The sequence below is a fragment of the Tubulanus polymorphus genome, chromosome 2 (assembly GCF_964204645.1).
Source record: "Tubulanus polymorphus chromosome 2, tnTubPoly1.2, whole genome shotgun sequence".
NCBI classification, from domain to species: domain Eukaryota; kingdom Metazoa; phylum Nemertea; class Palaeonemertea; order Tubulaniformes; family Tubulanidae; genus Tubulanus; species Tubulanus polymorphus.
Genome location: NC_134026.1, coordinates 30,229,384 through 30,250,918, shown reverse-complemented (window position 1 = coordinate 30,250,918; position 21,535 = coordinate 30,229,384). Strand labels below are relative to the sequence as shown.

At 36.5% G+C, this 21,535-nt stretch overlaps 2 protein-coding genes across 2 annotated transcripts; one reads left to right on the top strand and one right to left on the bottom strand.

Moving 5' to 3' along the window:
- Window positions 1-3,960: 3,960 nt before the first annotated feature.
- LOC141900379 (uncharacterized) lies at window positions 3,961-19,914 on the bottom strand. Its single transcript, XM_074787254.1, has 22 exons — window positions 19,850-19,914; window positions 16,587-17,109; window positions 16,111-16,273; window positions 15,577-15,698; window positions 14,220-14,413; window positions 13,270-13,473; window positions 12,935-13,018; window positions 12,514-12,699; window positions 12,277-12,390; window positions 12,042-12,185; window positions 11,533-11,721; window positions 11,196-11,330; window positions 10,565-10,682; window positions 10,077-10,234; window positions 9,668-9,772; window positions 9,261-9,440; window positions 8,819-8,891; window positions 8,169-8,342; window positions 7,635-7,808; window positions 7,026-7,204; window positions 6,431-6,608; window positions 3,961-6,022 (listed from the first exon to the last, which is right to left on the bottom strand). The coding sequence occupies exons 2-22, from the start codon at window positions 17,047-17,049 to the stop codon at window positions 5,625-5,627; spliced, it is 3,735 nt and encodes a 1,244-aa protein (XP_074643355.1). The 5' UTR covers window positions 17,050-17,109; window positions 19,850-19,914; the 3' UTR covers window positions 3,961-5,624.
- Window positions 19,915-20,166: 252 nt separating this feature from the next.
- LOC141900615 (uncharacterized) lies at window positions 20,167-21,305 on the top strand. The gene is made up of 4 exons (XM_074787598.1): window positions 20,167-20,251; window positions 20,432-20,499; window positions 20,582-20,721; window positions 21,062-21,305. The coding sequence occupies exons 1-4, from the start codon at window positions 20,189-20,191 to the stop codon at window positions 21,205-21,207; spliced, it is 417 nt and encodes a 138-aa protein (XP_074643699.1). The 5' UTR covers window positions 20,167-20,188; the 3' UTR covers window positions 21,208-21,305.
- Window positions 21,306-21,535: the final 230 nt, after the last annotated feature.

The following is a 21,535-nucleotide window of genomic DNA, read 5'->3' as shown; positions in this document are numbered from 1 at the left end:
TCAGGGTTTCCACTAGACAAATAATATTCTAATATATACTTCAAAGAAATGAATATATTATCATAATTCAATGGTAAAATTTGCATAACTAGAGACATGCGTGTCAACAGCTCCAGATCATTGTTAATTAGTGAGGTCTATTCGCGGTCACGAATCTAACAAATTGTCCTTCAATTTAATTGCTGTTAGTCTGGAGCTGTTTTACCACTTGTCTATGTATGCATAGTCTGAACGATCGTTTAAAAACCCATACGGATATTTCTATTGTATTCTCATATAACTGAGCACAAAATAAAGAAAAAATCTCAACCCTGAAAATGTTTCTATAGTTAATAATAATGATCTCATTATCAAGTTGCATGTTGTTAATACGTGTTATGTAAATATGTTAAGCCGCACAACCACTGTCTATAAGTGGACTAACTTCCATATAGACTAATGGTTGGTACGCTTGTCTTCAGCGTGATGAGAGACACGGGTTCGAACCTCCAAGAGACCTCCAAATTTCCATCCGTATTTTTTCTATTTTACCCCGAGAAGCGAGAACACAGCCCCGATGTAAATATACATGACTTACCAAATTAATAACATAAGCTTCCTGACTCGGAATATAAATTAAAACTGATCCACACTGGAAAATGTAATCCGTTATCAATAATTTTGCCGAAGCAACTAGTTTACAATATAATGCGTAATAAATTCAGCAACCAGTATTTGACAGGTTAATATAGATTGGATTCGTTAATCAATTTTGTAATGAAATGCATCTGTTCTATTCATTCGAGCTGAGCGTAGAAATATGAGTGTATATTTGTTGGGACAACTGGTTTTCGAGGGTTCGTACATTTTTAAAACCTGGGTTTAGATGATAATATGATACCCTATAAAAATCTAAATTCAATAACAGAAGAGTTTATCTGATTAGATTAACAGCAGTATCTTTCGAAAATATAGAATTGAAAAAGATCCCGACGTATCTTTTTCTGACCAACATCGGACAGGACAGAGATATCATTACCTTATAAACTACGCGTTGTTATACGATCAATTAACTTTTACGAATCGAGTTTGATATCGAGTTTTATGCAGCAGCAGGCCTATTAGTCAGAAATAAAAAATATTAACACACAAAGGGAACTATCGTTTATTATTCAGATCAATCTTGCAAACAGGCAGACAGGATTATTTAATAGCGCTGCTGGTTTTTGTTCATAAATGTTTAAATCAATAAACGAAGGGATGAAAATAGCTCTTCAAATATTACTTCCGCCCTGTGAGAATCCTAATCCCTATAACTGTAGTGGTTAGCACACTTTGGAATCATCGAAAGTGCAAATTGAAGTCCTTGGGTGTAAGCGCTGTGGTTTTTTTTAGGTTAGCCACTTTTTGAGTGGAAACTCAATGACCGTTTGTGAATTTGAATATTTTTACACGCTGCCACCTGGAAGATACCTTTTTAGTTTAGAAAAGTGATTGTTCCTCTAATACATTTTCATATAAAATTTTTTTCCTATTGCATCTTTCATCGACTGGTGACTTGAGCGCGTGATAATTTCTTATCATTTCTTTGCACGGCTGGAAAATGTTGTTGAAGATCGATCGGCCGACTTCCTCAATTTTTACACGAGACGCCTTGGAAAAGTTAACATGGTTATGAATAACTGAACTAATAGCCGAATAAACATCGTATAAATCATCTTAATTGAGTCAACATGTTGACAAAATCCAATACAAAGCATAGTATGAGACAGAGCGCGGTCACATCTGGTCGTCTTATCTCTTATACAATACAATTTTATATATATTTCATATAGGTAACGTATTCAATACTTATACATTTTAATAGGTTCGAGTTATCATATATAATCCATGTATGAATACAGAATATTGAAATGCGTATTTCTACACATGAATAATTAACTAAACTCAAGAGAAAAAAAACTAATCATTATATATCTATTCAGAGCACGATTTCTGTTTAAAAAATTCCCAGTTTCAAGTGCATCGGGCTCCATCGATTTCGCCTATTATAGATACGTATAATTAAGTCGTTTGAATTGCCAAATGTTCTGTTTAAGATGCCTTCACAATATTTATTTCACAAATATATTTGTTTTTTTTACTAATTTTGACGTGACTGGGAAGTAAAAGCCCATGTTATATGGCTTTACATCGTATTTCCCTGGATTGCATTTTGCATTAAAACAAATCGCACATGTCACTCGATGAATAATGAAATAATAATTATTGAGCTATCAGACATTTTAATACAATATCGCATTTCATAAATTCCTATTTCCGTATTTGTGAATAACATACAATAAATTTCTAGTGGAAAGGGCCAACACTGGCCTGAACAAATTTTTGACCCAGTATCCTAGGTATCATATGAAAAAGTTTTTTATACGGTTCCTAAGATACTGGGGTCAAATGAGATTTGCACAGGCCCTTGTGAGTCGACGAAGTGTAAAGATATTACTCGGTATTTGTCAAATTTGTCAAATACTCGGTTTATAAAACCTTCCCAAATAAAAAACCACTTACCGTTGAATGAAAGAGAGTTTACAGATGTACGGCTAATCGTTGATTTAATGTGCGACTGAATGAATTGAACTCGATCACGACACGCGTTATTTTACAGCAGTTCTGATATCCGTTATAATCATCTGTCCATCTGCGACTCGAACCAAAATGCTTCGAAATGTTGAACGCGCGTTTGATAGGTTTGGAAAACAAAAACAATCACTCATACGATTCACTCCCCTGCTGAGGAGTCATGTCACAATCTGGAATAGCGAAATATTGATTTAAGTAGTACTGTTTCTATGGTAACTGCATCCAGGGATCGAATCGGCCGGATGATGTTTCAGGAGAACCGATCAGAGTCCAGTTGATGTAAAAGACACAGTGAACTAACTGCAAAAATATTATGATCCCGAATCTCTGGTCGTATATACCTAATATATGAAATCATCCAGGGAACTGAACATCTGCCGTTTGCAGCGCTTATATACACCATTATTCTCTGGTATTATTAAAACTCACGCGAATGGAAATGTCAGCCTATATGTTAAAAGTCAAATATCAGACAGAATGTATATGTTCGTCGTTTCAAACATTGGTAAATGATATGTCTAATGTCTCTATAAGTAGACATCCTCCGTAACATTGTATTCAGACTCGTAGATAATTCTGATATCCTTCTGTTTAATGATTCGAGGAGTTTATTACGATGAATATTCTCAACGATATCATAAACATATGGCAAAATAGATTTCCGAATTCCCTCACAGCTGCAGTTCTAGTTCAAGCACAAATCTGAGTTCAGATTCGACTCATCAGAAATGATGACTCTAATCATGGACGTTAAAATGCAGTCCATGTCCTCACTCACAACCGTGGAGCTGAATCCAGGTTCTGGTGTTCCTGTAACTCGAGCCGGTTGAAACAGATTCTAGGTGAAATAGATCTTAGGAAGAGAGTTCAAATATCCGAATAACCATAGAAGCGATAACATTAAAAACCTCATTTTCTAATGAGTAAATACAGTTTATTAACACGAACGTTTTCGGGATCATATCCCCTCATCAGGTGAAATACAAGTGAATCAAATGATTAAACTACAGGTTTATATACAACATAAGATGGTTTGTAATTAGCTTAGAATTTAGCACTTGTAATTTTGTAACTTATGTTGTATATAAACCTGTAGTTTAATCATTTGATTCACTTGTATTTCACCTGATGAGGGGATATGATCCCGAAAACGTTCGTGTTAATAAACTGTATTTACTCATTAGAAAATGAGGTTTTTAATGTTATCGCTTCTATGGTTATTCTAGGTGAAATCCTCATGAAGATCAGAAAGAAAAACTCGAAGATGAACTTTCATAATTCAGTATAAACACTACATCCTTTATTTACATTCTGGACAAGAATACAAAAATTATCATAGTGGAATATTTCAAACAATGAAGTAAAACTTCTATTAAAACATGATTGGAATGTTTGAGATTTTAATCGAAATCAATATTCAAATAATCATAAAACAACCGGAAAACAATCTTCAGTCTATAATTTGAAATAAAAAATATTTCTCACTCGGTGTAGAATAGAATCTTTTTAGTTTTTTTTTTCATATATTATAATTAAAGAACTGTAAGAATCAAAACATGACCTTCACTGCATCACAATTTAAAATCATATGATTGAATCAGGACCTGGTTCAAATGTTCTCAGTTAATATTTTACTCGTGGGTTTAAAACAGAGGAAATAAACTAGTTTTAATTCTAGAGTAAAACTTAACCGCGAGCGAGACTCTTGAATCGAGTTCTGATCTTAAATAAATTAAATCAATAAATCATAAATAAATACGGTCTGTTGATTATATGTACAAAATGGACGGATGTACTTCACAACAAATTCAACCCTCAGCAGTTAACAATCAACAATTTACGACAGACTGATGATGACTGTTCCTCAGAATGTAGAGAAAAAAAACTACAATTCTCATCAACGCTCAACAGGATAACAATAACCAGACAAAATATACAAAGTTATATATGTATGTATGTATGGACAACTACTAAAAACATTACAAGTTCGTAAAATATGTCTATTTCGTATAATCAATATTCAGAAGCCTCCAGTGTAAGGTATAGTTTTTTACATATACAAATAACTACATTTATCAAACCACTGGAATGATGACAGTTTCACTGTATATTCTAGTTTACATTATTTACTGAAATAGTGATGAATAGTTAGTTCTTTTATCTGAATGGTTTTCAATAAACTTCATTCCTGACTGGACTTACGATCGAGTCCATAAAACCAATTCATTTTCAATCATTCAACTCACAAAGTCAAATATCACACAAGTGTAAAATAGGCTGCAGATGTTGAAATATTGATGAAATATGACACATTCAGATCCATCAATGAGATTCATTAATTTATAACCTGAATGTAATGTTTAACGATCAAAGCTGCTTCTTAAGTCAACTATCTTCCATCAGCTGTAATTATTTCAGCTGGAAATCAATGCCCACAATTAAATACTACACAGAAATGTGATGTTATAGGACTGATCCAATAGCGAGACTAGAGTTCTCTACTGCATGATGGAGTTCTGCGGTCGCAGTCCATAATAAACTATTTACCCCCTTTTTACTAAAGTTCACATGACCCTTCCCCCTATAATTGCTCGCCTGAATATACAAATCTTTCATTATCATCAGACAGGATTCGTTATACTTTTCACATCAATAAAAGCTCACTTTAGTCTAACATATAAAGCCATGGTTATTCTAGATAGATATATCACACTATCATTCACAGTTACACTACTGCCTGTGGTCAGTGGCCGCTCAATAGTTGATTAAGAAAAACCACTGTATAAATACTATAGTAATAATACAGTCTTTATTGTCACTATATCCCCTATACACCATGGATTAAAACCCACAATATATAATTTCTAAAGACAAGGGACGCCAAAACGAAGTTACACTGTATATAGAACTATCGGTTATAATGAACAGATTTTTTGGTTCCTATACAACTATCCAAATAGTTTCCTGTAACCAACTTTTGAGCGACAGACAGACCCCTGATTGTGAAATCACAATATCGTACAAATCGCACATTTAGTAACGCTAACTTGCTCAACGGTTGAATTGAGAGTTTGTTGAGTTGGTTGTTGTTGTAAATTGGGAGGTGTAACACGGTCACCGTGTAAGTGTTCAGGGAGAACTGACGTATTATTCAGTATATTATAATCGGGTTGTATTACGTTCTCCGCAGCAGACTGATCCTGCGAAATCGCATCAGAACTGAGCACGGTCGCGTCCGAGCGCGGCGTTAACTCTTTCTCATCGGTCTCATCAACGGCTGGTGAAACTTCCACGTCTATCTGAGGTGGATTTTCCGGACTCGTGTGATGAGAGATTTGTTGGATGACTTCATTGTATCTATCTTCTAGATCGGCGTGAATACCGGAACCTCCGTGACCGCCAACACCTAAACAGATAACAATAACACTCACAGTATCTATCACTCCAATTTCTAGAGTTTGTTGATGTCGAACTGAGGCAAAATTTTAGAAATTTTTTAAGTTAAAAGTCAACACTTTTTCTTAAATCCGTAAGAGAGTTTCTGAGCCTCAAATCAATGATTTAAGCCATGAAATAATAAAATGCATTTGCAATCAAATGTAGAATTCATTTTGAAAGTAACAACTACGGTACTTGTAGTAATTTTGACTAATTCCTAACAGGAAAGAAACGATAGACCACAAGAATATTTTTCAGTAGAATTATTCTGTGTAGCACCGAGTTCAAGATCTTTTTAAATCTATTTGCTCTAAAGTTTTGGTAATAACTCAAGATCTTGGGTCTTAATTAAAAACAAAATGGAGTTGCCACCTACCGTTCATATCGATATAGATCAGTTGTGAGAACATAAGTGCCATGCCCCCCGGTGGAGGCCACGGTACCTTATCATACACTATAGGTACAACTGGTTTGCGTAAGATATCGGCTAAACTGAGTTCCCGGTTACAGATGTGAGACACTATGTATTTAGGTGACAAACAAGCCAAAACTACCTACAATTATGAAATACAAATACATGTACATACAATACAAGTTTCTGGAGCTTGTTGATCTTACAGTAGCACCAATACAAAATTACCAAGCTTTTCACTCGTGATTTTTCAATTTTTCCAAATGGAAATCGAACAGTTATCATCAAACTACAGAGACATCAACACTTTAGTGGTGACTGGTTGATTAATGTGATTTTTAAGAAAAATTGCTAAAGGAAGAAAGCAATAAATATCTCAGAACTTTGCGCAGGGAAGTTGAATTTCCTACATATTTCCTGGATTAGCAGAATATCAAATTCTCAAATATTTCCAAACCGGGAATTTTATAATAATATAATTTTGAACTTCCAAGTTTTCCCTCATTTGTGAGGCCCATGTTTTTTATTACGAACTTCACTTGTTATAAACTAGTTTAACCTTGCAGTTTCGTATTCCGAGGTCTATTTTTTGGTGCAGTTGATCCCCACCGCCCATCTGACCGATATCCATCCAACACGTGAATCCAGCTCGTTCTAACCAGTCCCGTAACTGGCGAACTTCATCTTGTTTATCCCATTGATAACTGATAAATATCTGTGGAGGATCGACTTCATATTCTACAAATAATTCATATATAAACACCGTAAGTTACGCAGTAGATCTGTATCTTAGTTTGCTTATTAGTGTTGGAGACTTGCCATAACAACACAAGATAACATAGTCATTTACAAATTTCGGGATCCGTTATTTAAAATCTCTTATTGTATGGACTGTAAATATGGCAGCAGTCATGTAAAAAAAACACATGGCTGCAATAGGTCTATAGACTGTTTGTTGTCCAGGGGCATAGATCTCTACCCGCAGTTTATAATTCTTATGCATTTCTTAACACTTTACTCCATCAAGTATTGATCATTGACTTGTATGGGTTTACTGAGGTTCAAACCGAACAGCTCACTGACCCGAGTCAAAAACCCTGTCTACCGAGCCATGAAATAGGTTCTGAAACTTTTAACGAAGATATCATCCATTTTCCGTGAAACTTACCTCGACCTTTATGTATAATATCTATAATATCATCTCGATGCATCTGTTCTAGATATGTAATCATCATATCAATAGATAAAGCTGTATTACCACTACTGATAATCCAATCAGCGATCAGAGCGAGACCCGGATTTAAATCATCGTTAAAACGATCGATTCGAATCTTCTTATAACCTTCGAATAAAAAACAAACAAAACATGAATCGTTGACCAGAGCAGGAGTTCAGCGATCATTCACTATTTCTGAGATTGCTAAATTCAAATGCAGATTCCAGTTTTACAGATGCGAGTTAGAGTTAAAATCAGCCAATTTTCGATGAGTTAACTCTCAAATCTTTATCGAGAGCGGTAGAACTTGGTCTAATAGACTCCATTTGTTTCAGATCGTGTAGGACTAATACATCTTTTCAGAGCTACGTAAATTCCGGGGAAGTTGGAGCAGGGATTGGTTGTTATCATAATGAATTGGAGTGGGAGAAAATTTGTAAACTCGTGGGGCACGTGATAATTCGAAGCAGTCATGTTCTACTGTACCTAGTTTCTTAGCTAATTCAGTCCAGTCTTGCCCCTCTGATCCACCATTCAGAAGTTTAGCCGCGCTCTTCACCCAACCGGGAAGTTCGGCTCCTTTCTTCGCTTCGATGTTTGTGATGACGTTTTCATCTTTCGACGGTAAAATGTCAGCCGGTAAAATCGGTCCAGGACGGGCTAAATGAAGACATTCATTACAGATTTCAGAAAGGTTTAGGGTGGAGGAGGGACCGAGGTTTCTGTGATTTCAGAAAGGTTCAGGGTGGAGGAGGGACCGAGGTTTCTGTGATTTCAGAAAGGTTCTGGGTGGAGGAGGGACCGAGGTTTCTGTGATTTCAGAAAGGTTCAGGGTGGAGGAGGGACCGAGGTTTCTGTGATTTCAGAAAGGTTCAGGGTGGAGGAGGGACCGAGGTTTCTGTGATTTCAGAAAGGTTCAGGGTCGAGGAGGGACCGAGGTTTCTGTGATTTCAGAAAGGTTCAGGGTGGAGGAGGGACCGAGGTTTCTGTGATTTCAGAAAGGTTCAGGGTGGAGGAGGGACCGAGGTTTCTGTGATTTCAGAAAGGTTCAGGGTGGAGGAGGGACCGAGGTTTCTGTGATTTCAGAAAGGTTCAGGGTGGAGGAGGGACCGAGGTTTCTGTGAATGCGTACTCACCAACAGGATGATGTGACGGGAACCATTTACGATAATTAGCAGTTTTTATTCTTCTGTGTTCGCAACACACGATCTATAAACAGAATAAATATACAGTTGTTCAGAGGGAATCAGAGAGAGAATCACAGGGTGACGTCACTTTTTGACGCGCTTATCCCTGACTATTCCCTGACATGTGCGTTGTGTTCCCTGACTCAATCTGCTAATCTAATCAATCACAGTCAAATACGTACGACATAGACGGAAACTGTTTAATTTTAGGTAATCTAGTAATCTAGTAATCTCAACAAATTTCCATGATTTTTAGATTTTTTACAATATTCCCTGACTTTTCCCTGATTTCGAGGTAGGTGGCGCCACCCTGAATCAGACAGTATTTTAACAGATCACGGAATTCAAAATCCCTTTCAATTTTTTCTTGATTAGTGGAATAGTAACAAACCTTATTTGTGAGACATTCATCGAGATTCAGAAAATGCAAACATTCCAACAATTCACAGTAAGCGTTGCCGTGGTAATGACATTGTTTACCGCAGTAGCAGATGACGCGAGCGGTGTATGATAAACGACGAATCCACATTTCACGTAAACTACACAGAGTCGACTCAAGAAAATGTCGAACCTAGAAATAATCAATAATTCCAGTTACAGATACAAATAGTGAAACTGTTGAGATAGGAGTGACAGTTAAACTCAGTTAAATCATCATCAAATAAATCATCTCTGAATTTAGTGCACATTTGTATTTCCAATTCAATTTACCTAGCCAAGGTCATCATTTGTCAATGTAATGATCGTCTCAGCTACGACGTAGCTGATTTTTTACTTTTTTTATATCAAAAATCAAACCTTAGCACAAACAGAAGGATTCGGGGGTGGAAGAGCTTTATCGGTGTTAGATTCATCAGCAGATTCATCACTATCACTTAAATCAGCGACTCTCTTTATCAGAACCTACAAATACAGGCAATATACAGGTTCAAATACAGGCAATATACAGGTTCAAATACAGGCAATACACGGGTTCAAATACAGGCAATACACAGGTTCAAATACAGGCAATACACGGGTTCAAATACAGGCAATACACGGGTTCAAATACAGGCAATACACAGGTTCAAATACAGGCAATAGACGGGTTCAAATACAGGCAATATACAGGTTCAAATACAGGCAATATACGGATTCAAATACAGGCAATACACGGGTTCAAATACAGGCAATATACAGATTCAAATAAACAATGAAAGATGCTTACTTTAATACGAGCGTATTTCAGTGGCTCCATCTGAAGGACGAGATCGTGTTCATTATCGATGATGAAACAAGCGAGTCTGTAATACAATCTCGGCGACTGTCCCCCGTTTTCAAACGACCAGCGAATCACACGAGTCACAATACGATGAAATAATCCATCTATACAATTAACACATCAATTAATACATCAATTAACACATCAATTAACACATCAATTAACCATCTATTTGTTAATAGGGATTTAAACCTGATGACATTGCGAGACTAGATGACTTTTTATCGAACTGGATTTTTGCTTTCTCCTTGTATCATGTAATGCCAAATTAGCATATTTAGACAGATGAATCATTATCACTATCATTAGGAACAGAATATACCCAGCGCACATATAGCTGCATGTATGTACACAGGGTTATCAGGACGGGATCAGTGGTAGAGTCTCACGACACAATCAGGTTCACATCCCTGCATGAATATAGTGTCACTAACCAGGTAGGAATCCGTGGAAATCCATATAGAAACAGACATCATGAACAGACGGAGGAAGTTGAGGAATCGATCGATTTTTGCGAACTCGTGATGGTATATGATATTCACATAACGTCATCTGAAAAGATTACATTCATTATTTAACGGTTGAATTCTGTAGAATCCACTCAAAGGAAAATGAATTCTGGAGCAGTCGAAGAAACGATTGATCGTGATTACACGGGATAGAGGAAATCTTTTATATTTTGTTTAGGGCACGCAATAATCCAAGACAATTAGGCAACCAGAGACTGGGGCTCGTGATCATCTGAAGTGATCAGCCCGTGGCAAACAAGGGCAGGGGACATGGGATCATTCATTTATTACGTACGTATTAGGGCAGGGGGATGGGTCAGTGCAATTGCATACCAAAATGCTAAATGTATATGAAAAAATGGCCGATTTCGTGTACTGGGGTGAAAAAGTCAAATTTCATGCGTACGTAATAAATGAATGATCCCCATGTGATAATATGAGGCACTCAGCTCTGTGGCAAGTGCGTAGTCTACCATGTATAAACAAATATCACAGTTTTGAGATTCTAGAGTCAACTCCTCCTTGAAAAGAAACTTTCATCATCAATTCTACTTACATTGTTATTTGGAAGACTAAAACAGAGCAGGTCAAATTTATCCATTAAACCGATTAATGCAGCTTTCTCCACAATCACATCACCCCAGATTTTATTCATATCTTTATTATTCAGAACTCCATTCTCTGTGTTTTCCTACAATGTTTAGTATTACCAAACATTTATAACTACTAGTTATGATTCATTATACAGACGCCATAAATCCGTGGTCATTTATCATAAACCGCCTTTCACACTTATGCTATTCAGTGTGATGAATTTGGCCCAGACACGGAACAGACTAAATTTAGCACAACATGGTGTGAACGTGGTTTATGATTGATGATGTTCTACTCACATCAGCGTCGTATGCGAGAACCTTTCTGAATTGATCAGTTAACCACTGAGGTTTCAGTATTACTATTCTACTCAGAATCTCATCAGCAGAATTATAGTGAATAATCAATCCGAAATCATGATAGAATTCTAACATCGTCGAGAATTCTTCATCGCTGAATATATCGTGTTCATGAGCTACTTCTTTCAGCTAGAAATACAAACAAATTACCGGTTAGTAGAAACTCAATGGTGGATACAGAACATAGTGCAGGTATAGGTTATACAGAATTCCCTGAGTGAATCAGAGAAATGTTACAATTCATTCATTTTTCATTGAATCATGTATAGATAAAGAAACATGAAACATGTGGTCAATAGCGTTATCCAATTTCCTTTTCTAGGTTTTTGGATTTTTTCCTGTATCAGTTTAGAGGAAAGGAAAAATTGTTTTTGGTGCCTTTATTTGCCGAAAAAGTGCCATTCCGTTGGTACTATGGTTGGAAAACACTCCCGGATGTTGAGTAGTACCTGGTCCACTGAACTGAAGTACATCCCGTTGTCGACTAACTGCGAAATTGACTTCTCAAATTGCAGCCATTTTAAAGGAATTTGTTCTCCCATATAGGATTCTTTACTACCAACCGTCTGTATGTTATTCCTCAGTTCAACGATCTTCAAATAAATAAACCATGAATATATTTGTAGAAATTATTACATTATAAACCTATTAAATTGAATATCGAGATGTAGGAAAATCAACTACCTGATTGTCTTCAGTTTCACTACAATTTTCAATGGCATAAAACTGTGGTATTACATGATGTGTATAAGTTTGGTTCTCGATTCCTTCACGAATCACACGGAACTTTTCTTCAATCTGTAAACACATTTATATAGGCTACCATGAAGAGGCAGATATTCGTAACTTTCAATCAATTTTTCGATGTTTTTAACCTAATGTCAGTTCAATCATTCATTCACGCGTTAATTCAAAACCTACCAATTTCTGTTTTTCTTCCTCATTTCCCGGGAGACTATTCTTGTGAGTTCCGACGACGAATATAGGTGGCGATAGTGATATGTTATCTATACTGTCATGGGTATTCTTAGCGGCGTGAGCGTGGATAGAATTCATCCAGAATTTGATATATTCCAGATTAGTCAACTCCCTTTCATCATAAGACGACTAAAATATTACGAATATTACTCAAAATCAGTTTTACTCGAAAAAATCTCTCCACAGTTCACAAATTCGAAATAGTTGTAGAGGAGCCTTGTTAACCTGGTATCAAATCAATAAAAATTAAAAGACTGGTAGTAATTTGAAGGTTCACTCGATGAATAAAAGGTTTCACAACCATGCACTAGAAGTCACCGGTCTTCATGTGCACTAAATTGGATACAGTGCATTAAATACGTACCTTGTTGCTTACTTTAGCCAGTTCAAATAGTTCATGACAAAGATTGAACACAATAACGTAAACAGCTCGGTGCGATAGAAAAACCTAGTGAAAATATCATTGAGATTTATCATTTTACAGACATTTTCAGCTTTTTCTTTAACCCCGATTCTCAACTCTGTGATATATTTCGATGTCCGCTGTGTCAGACGAAAAGTCCCCACAAATATAAAACCAAAGACATAGGATGTATTATCAGCACTAAATTTACTCCATGGACCGACGGATGGAAAGATGGACTAGCTGTCCGGACTTTAGTGTAACCCCTCCAGAGAAATGAAGCAATAACGAATTACCTGGTGGGTTGTGTAATATATCGATTGTCCCGCAAAATCCCAGATATTAAACAATACATCATCTTGATCTTTACGTAACGATTCTTTCGACGGTTTTCGTTTGTGTTCTTTCAATTTATATTCGACGATTTGAACGACTCTTTCGGGCATTTCATTCAATAAATCGGTGTACGGACTGAGAGATATTATCGATCCACGACGATGCTGTAAATAATAAATATATATCATCACTTTATCATGAAAACAGTAGAAATATCAAACTCTCAGAATCGTTTCAAGCTCAAAGGATAATAATTTTATTAGGACAAATAATTCAGTCAAACTCATTGAAGTTATCATCAGATAAATCTCTATTCTTTAGTCCTAATTTGTATTTCCAATCAAATTTTCTTACTCTAAGTCCTCTTAAGGATCATCACATAATTTGTGTCATCTCTAATTTATTTAGTATTGGTAAGTGTGTAAGTTGTCATGCGAATAAGTCATCGACATAGTTATCGTGCAAACTAAGACGACCAATAAGATAAAAACCCACTATCTACAGATTAAAAGAATTTAAAAACAAGAATTTATTTATTAAATCTAAAATATATATAAGACACGACGTTTCGATCTCACCCTAGAGATCATCGTCAAGTGTATATATTTTAGATTTAATAAATAAATCTTATTATCCGTTCACCACGTTTGAGTGTGGTTATCGTTCGATTAAGACGCCCAAGTTTTACTGTCGATCCAAAGACTAATGAGGCATATAGTCATCAATGGTAAAGCAGTCACATTGGGAAAGTCATCTCTATTTCTCTATTTTTGAGTCTCATTTTGTAATTTCGATTCAAGTGTAAGTCATCATTGGATAAGTCGTCAACATAATGATCATCTTTCTATACTTTGACGACTTCAGTGAGTTTTACCACACGTCGAAAGAACTATGAATATATATTATTTACCACATCGGAAACTGTTTCTATATCAGGCATTTTAGCAGCAGCAGCAGCAGCTGCAGTAGCTGCAGTCATGTTTAGCAGCTGTTGATTTTTTACATCTACCGAAGGTTTATCATTTCTCTTCTGATGAACGAGTTCCTGTACGATGTTATCTGATAGGGCGTTGTAATATTCTTCTTCCAACCAATCGGTTCCTCCTACAAAACAATATATCGAATATCAACGCCGTACGTATTAATCGGAGTCGGTTTAGAATTTCATTTGAAATCGATTCAATGGTCATGAATTCTCGGGATAATTATCACGAAACATTAAATCAATAGTTAATCAACTCCACCCGAGTGAAACAACATTCAATCAGTGCATTCACTTCACTACTGCGCGTTCTATAGGAGCAGGCACTAAATCAAATGACTCTTCGTGATGAAAAAACTGGAATTTTTTGCTTGATCATCTTTTGCCTTGTCAAATGTTGCTGTAAACAATTGTAAGCTGTTTGGATATAATGACCACACTGCTTAGCTCATTTACTCATTTTGGTTCTATAACCAATCTAACAACTTAAGACAAGTCTAATCTCATTTTGGTTCTATAGCCGAACTAACAACTTAAGACCAGTCTGAGATCATTTTGGTTCTATAGCCTAACTGATCTCACTACTTAACACAAGTTTAAGCAATCAAGACCAATCTATTTCTAATGACTTTTTGGACTTAAGTCACGATCTTGCAACCTGGCGAAGAACATGTTATAAGAAGGGTCCCCTCCGGATGCACCTGTCAATTGTGTTTTATTTTAACACTTCTGTATTCAACCGCTTGGATATCTGATAACTGATATCTGATAACTGATACTATAGCGGGGACTACACTAACCTAGGCCAGGTCAATGTATCTGTTTTAATCCATGCAGATACAATTACATTTAAAAAACATATTTTCAACACATGATTCGTGTTACCATGGCGACAGATCATCACACGCCCGTCGAGTAAATAATAAATGATGATGAGGGTTTATAAAAATATTTTGACAAGTAATAATTGAAGATGGGGAAGTTCAGACAATCGGAGAATTACGTATATACCGCATTCGATGATCTGTTTAATTTGTTGGTTGGTAATGTGATAATATGAATATGAGCTCCACCCAACACTACAACAGTCAACGCACTATCAGTATCTAAAGTTATACACTATTCTTCGTGCTACCTTTCATTCAATAGTCTCTAATATTGTTGAAGCTGAATGCAAATATTTCTGATGAGGGTTTGGGTTTTCGGGGCTGCAAAACTCCAAAAAGTGATTTCAGCATAATTGAGATTGTTTTTTTTAGGAATATCGAGTTGATAGTAAAATTACCCGGTGTAAGAGCCGTATCTTGTTGTTGAATCGATTTCTGAAGATTTTGTTTTTCCTGACGACTAAAACTACAAGACGCCGATAAATCAATTCCTTCCGTACTTTTTTCGGTAACATCATGACTGAAAGAAATAGTTAAAAATCACATAGAAATTGAAGTAACTCACAAATCTCAAATAATCAGAGGCTTCTTACAGATCAGGGAATGCAAAATTCCAGGATCCAGTTCCACAGTTCTGAGTTAAGATTTGACCCTGAGTTAACTCATCGAAAACGAACTAACTTTAACTCAGAGTTAACTCTAACTCACAACTGTGGAACTGGGTCCAGCTTAGTTCCCTGATTTTCTAGAGTGCCCTATGTCTGAAAATTCCCTGATTGAATCTAATCTGGGCCTGTTTCTTTGCAAGAGGTTCCTCGCGCCACTCGTTACCAGATAGAACTAGAAGACGCCAAAATTCAAAATCCCTAGTTTTCCCTGCATGGAGAACCAGATTTAGCATTCCCCGGCCGTTAAGCATTTAGTTATTTTACCTTTGTCCGGTTAATGCTTTTTTCAGACTGGTTTTGCCGACTCCATCTTGACCAACTAACATAAGACGTGTCCTAAATACAGGTTTTGTACCGGATTTACAGGCTTGATGATACGCTTGCATTGCGCTGGGTCCTCGCGCGACAATCTCAACCGGAGCTTCATCTATCAGTAAAATCATCATTAGTTTCATCATCGTCCCCGGGTGCAGGGAGGAGTTACATGAACTTGTTGTCAACATCGACAGCAAAATTGAGTTTAATTTCCAATTCCGATGTTAATTTAAAAGTTAAGAGTAGGTCAATTCAAACTGAACCATTTTAAGCTCGAATTTCTGCATGTTACTGCATCCTGTTACACGTGAAATCAAGTTCCGTGTCAGGGTTCACATCACGAATAATTCTGGAATTTTCACATGTTTTTCAAAACGTTTTTCACATCAATCTAACCTCTCTCGACGTGGGCCTACATTACTTACCTGTTGGAACTAATTTGACTGATTTCGTGTTTCCATATATATCCAATAATACCCAAAGGTTTTGATCCGTTGGTAACCCGTGTAGAAACACTCCTTTATGTTCATTATTAACGAAATACTGCATTTGACCATCGTTAGTTAAATATATAGTAATCCTATTGCCGGTATCTGCGTAACATTCATTCAGCGCCCGTGCCCAATGTCCTTCTTTATTCGTTAATTCCGGGAACGCGTATCTCGGTAAATCCTCACGCGAGTAACTCGCCGGATCGCGAGTAGTTACCCCGATCCTCACGGCGCCGCTAAACTCGCAAACCTGCGTCAACTCCAAACTCAACTTGCCTCCGACGGGCAGCGGTTTCTGCGTAAACGTTATCCCATTACAGAAATGTTTGTAGCGCGTTGCTACGGTTTGACTAGACGATAAAACAATAGCACTTCCACATACATCATGGAAGTGCATCACCAAACTAATAACATTGTATTACTTCCAACGATATGCATTCCCGCGAAGATCTTCAAACTGAAAAGAAATAGAAAAATCGAATTTTGCTAAAATGTCTCCTAAAACTGATGTAAATAAATATCATAAGTATCTGGGGATAAACAAAAGAATTCTGTGTCAATTAATCTACTCCCTAAAACATTGAACGTCAAAGAAAATAGCACGGTTATCAAACTTTCACGTTCTAATCCGTTTGCATTCTGTAACATCAGAAATAAGTCATTGAACGACATATGAATAAAGCTACAGTTAAAATCAGTTGAAACATTACTTAATTCGTCAATATTCTTGAGTTCCAATTTGTGTTGAATCCAGTTGAATTGTATTAATCCGATGTATTTTCAGTTCAAGCGTCAATCCTAGCTACGACGAGATTTAACTAAGTTTCGATGTATTTCATATTTAGCTATAAACGCAGATCAAACGCTTTTGACTTTTTCGTCGTTATTGCGGCTCGCACACTTCTCAAAACTGACCAGTACAAAATCAGTTGCTGGTGAATTTCTCTTCATGAAAATATGAATATTCTCGACCTAACGTTTGATACAATGTGCGGCGGCTACAACTATTGTTATACTAAATATGACGCACAAACTGCTGTAAATACATATCATTATGAGAACAATAGAAATCACAGTTTTCTAAAATGAGAGAAACCTTAGCACATCATAGCTGCTATTTCAACACGCGGTAAATATAAAACCAGAATAGACATTTTTATAAATAAAACTATATAAATAACCAGGCAATAATTGAAGATTGCAGACAGGTAGGCCTATATGAATGCCGCAAAGTGAGAGGTGAACAGACAAACATCAATCCTCAAAGTTAGCACGATTATTATGTCGATGATCGAAATGATAACATTAAACCATATACAATAAGATTAAAAAATTAATTTATTAAAAATCAAATGACATTTTTGATTCTCTGGAGAGCAGTATTCCTATTTCCAAAAAGGAGTTTATTTTCTTTCGATGAGCACTTTTCGCAGAACCCTTTAAATCATATGATATTTTGGTGCTGCACCCCTCCATCAATCAAACCCTAGATCTACCCCTGAATGCGATGACTTATCCACTGATGACGTAATCGAGTTTGTAGAATTCCTTGTGCTATAGATTATTTCCTTGTTTCAACAATATACAAATATATTCTTCTTCAGGAATACAGCGAAATTATTTGAAGTACCTGGTATTATAATCCAGAACAAAGACTAGAGACTTAATCAAGTATTATAAGATATGATATAGCTCATAGATCAAGGAACCTTTCATTGTTTTGGTTTATAAAGCGGGATTTTATTGTACATTGTGACAGCACCACAGAGTGTTTCATCGAGATTATCTCTACAGCCAGTTTATCCTCATAAGAGAGAGAGAGAAAGAGACATGTTCCTGATGATGATGGATGATAAAGTCTCTTCTGTAACCGGCAAAGTTCAACATCGTGCAGGAAAATGAGGAAATAGATTTTATACAGAGAATGATTGAGAGAATTGTTGCATACAATCAGTTAGAGCTTTTAGAAAGAGATCGCGGCTGGCAGCGGCCAATTATTTATTGATTTACTGCCATGGTTACGATTGACTTGAATTATACACCTGAACGTTTTGAATAATAATAAATACCGATTGATAGGTGATAATACAGCGTGGCCCGAGATGAACAATTCTCAATTCATACTAATCATAATACAGTCAATTAACAGAATCTAACATTAACACCTGAAGAGGTTGTTCAAGGATTGGTACACAACATTATTCTGGTCTCAGTTCGACATTTCTTCGAGTTCCCAGGCCCCTCACTTCATTTAAGTAAGATATATTCGTTCCCAAATTCATAAAAATCACCGTTATCAAGCTGCGATCTTGTCACTGTGAGACATTCCTTATTTCACAATCTTTCTGACAGATAAACTACACATCAACCCTATTAATGAGTCTCATCACAGGTCAGTTACAAAAGATGGTTCACATGTGGAACAATAATATAAGAGCCTGCGGGCTGACTATTCACAGTCAAATATCGACTGAGAACCGTGGAACCACTTCCTAATTTTCAAACCCCCTTTATAGCAATCTCAAAGGGGACACAGTGAGAGAAGCAACAACCGATCAGGAATATAAATTCTCTGATTACACTTAACCCGGGCTGATTCGAATCTGTAACAATCAAATGATAACTACATTATAATTGAAGTTAACTATGGACCATCAGTTTTATTCATCATAAAGAACCAGCTTTTTTGTTCCGTTGAATCATATAATTTAAATAATAGTAATGCATAATCATATTGATGAGATCAATTCTGATAGGGTAATGACGCTTTATCGCAATAATTGTCAACAGTATATAGACTATCAGATTATACACAGCACACACAAATCATTCAGAGCAAGTTGAAGGCCCAAAGTCAATCAGGCATGTTAAGTGCTGATCAGTCAGTCTCTAGGCATTGTGGTGACAGTCAGTCATTCAGCCAGTCACAAGCCACACTTTCATTCACACTCACAAGACAGCACCATCCGTGACAAACACTACAACAACCAGTCAAGCATGTCAAGAGACAGTGTGACTGTTGTTGAGTGGTCCGGTCCACTTCTTCGCTTCGGCACTTGTCAAATGTCAGAATCGGATGAACAAAGAATTCTTTTTGGGCATTACCCTTCTTAGTTTTTGTTGTTTCATCAGATCAAAAATACCCATGTCCGTGCTTTTATCACATCAACAAACCCTGACCCCAATTCGTTACTTACCACAGAGAAACAAATTGATATCATCAATAATGACAGCCCAGCTGCATCGCGGCGGCCATTATCATCACAATCAGTCGTGCTAAATAGCGAAATATGTCGATTCAAACTATGATTGATAAAGTGGAATAATTAACCACTGTGTGAAAATATACAGAAACGGCTCAAATACAATAGAAGAAACAGAACGTTTTTCTGAATTAGTGTCTGATAAAATGGTATGAATATTCGCGATCCTCACGGTCACGGTTGAGTTGGCCGGGTGCCAGCGGAGCGTGCCCTGAGCGAGCATACAGCGCGCCATTTATAAACACGCGTGGATTTGACAGAACGATTTAGTCTATGCCCCTCTCTCCTCCAAAGACTGTGTCACTACACCGTGTCGGATTACATCCCCTGTCCAAGGTTGTAGTGCCCAAAGAGGCCGGCCCGATGCGGCCCTTCCAGATCTTTCGATTCAAATCAAATTAGCTTATTTTTCGATTTCAAGTTTCCTGACTGTACCAGCAGAATGCGCAATGCCAATGGTTAGCGTTAGCGACATTCTTTTGATGCCTTCTTTGTTAAATTCGTTCTAAATTTTAGATTGAAAGTAGAGTATCGAGAATGCAGTCCAACAACAGCAACAGTAGCAATAAAATAAACTTTGATCAGTGAGTGATTAATCATTTTAGACTTATAGTTCTGATCTGTCCAGCAAACTTTGGAAGACTGAATCTTTGTTTCATTTTTAAGAAACGGTTGTGAAATTACAAGAAAACCGGACTCCCTGAGGCTGAGCGTGGAGAACTACTGCCATTCAGAGGAATTGAAAAAATTAGAAGAAACCGTTAAAGAATTAAGTGAATTGAACGAAAAGCTTTCAAGAGCTAACGGTAATCTATCAGCCATGCGTGGAACACAGTCTAACCTGGACCACGCAGGGAATCAGAGACATCTAGAAAAAAATCACAGAAAACTCAGGGAATTTGACAAATTTTGCCAAAAACATGGAAAACGTTTAAGGAATTCATCTAGGTCAATTTGGGTCCACTGATTCATGAAAAATGAATAAATTGTATATTTCAAACCAACAAATCTCTCCAATCACCTGATCTATTCACTGAGGGAGTTTTTGGGAAAACCGAGGAAGTTAGGCCTAGGGCCTACATGAAATTTGGAAAACGAAAAGTGACCTCCAGAAGATTTTGATGTAAAATATATTTTGATTTTCAGTAAGAAGCCACATGCTTGAAGTGGAATTGTTAACGCAATTCAGTCCATACACGGTAGAGATGATAAGAAAGGCAGAAATCAGTTGTAAGAAATGTGAGCAAACAATGACATGCACCGCAGAGGAGCAAATTAGTATTGAACTATAAATGACCGAGTGATGTCTGGTTTAAAATTACCTTTGTTATAAATAGCGTCAAAGTTCTTGACACGTTGACCGTTTAATTCTTTTTTTTATTGTTGTTGTTCCAGATTTTCAAGTTTTATAGAAATAAATCTTTTTTATGTAATAATTGAGGCGTAGATTCGTAGTTCATATGCACGTCTCACTTGTCCGATTTTTGATTCAATGTCTCTCCTATCCCCAGAAACACATCCAATAAAACTAGTTTTTCCCAGTTCCTTCAGCACTGAGAAATCAGGAAAGACTTCAGGATTTTGAAATAATATTTTCCAATTTCGAAATAGTTGTGAATT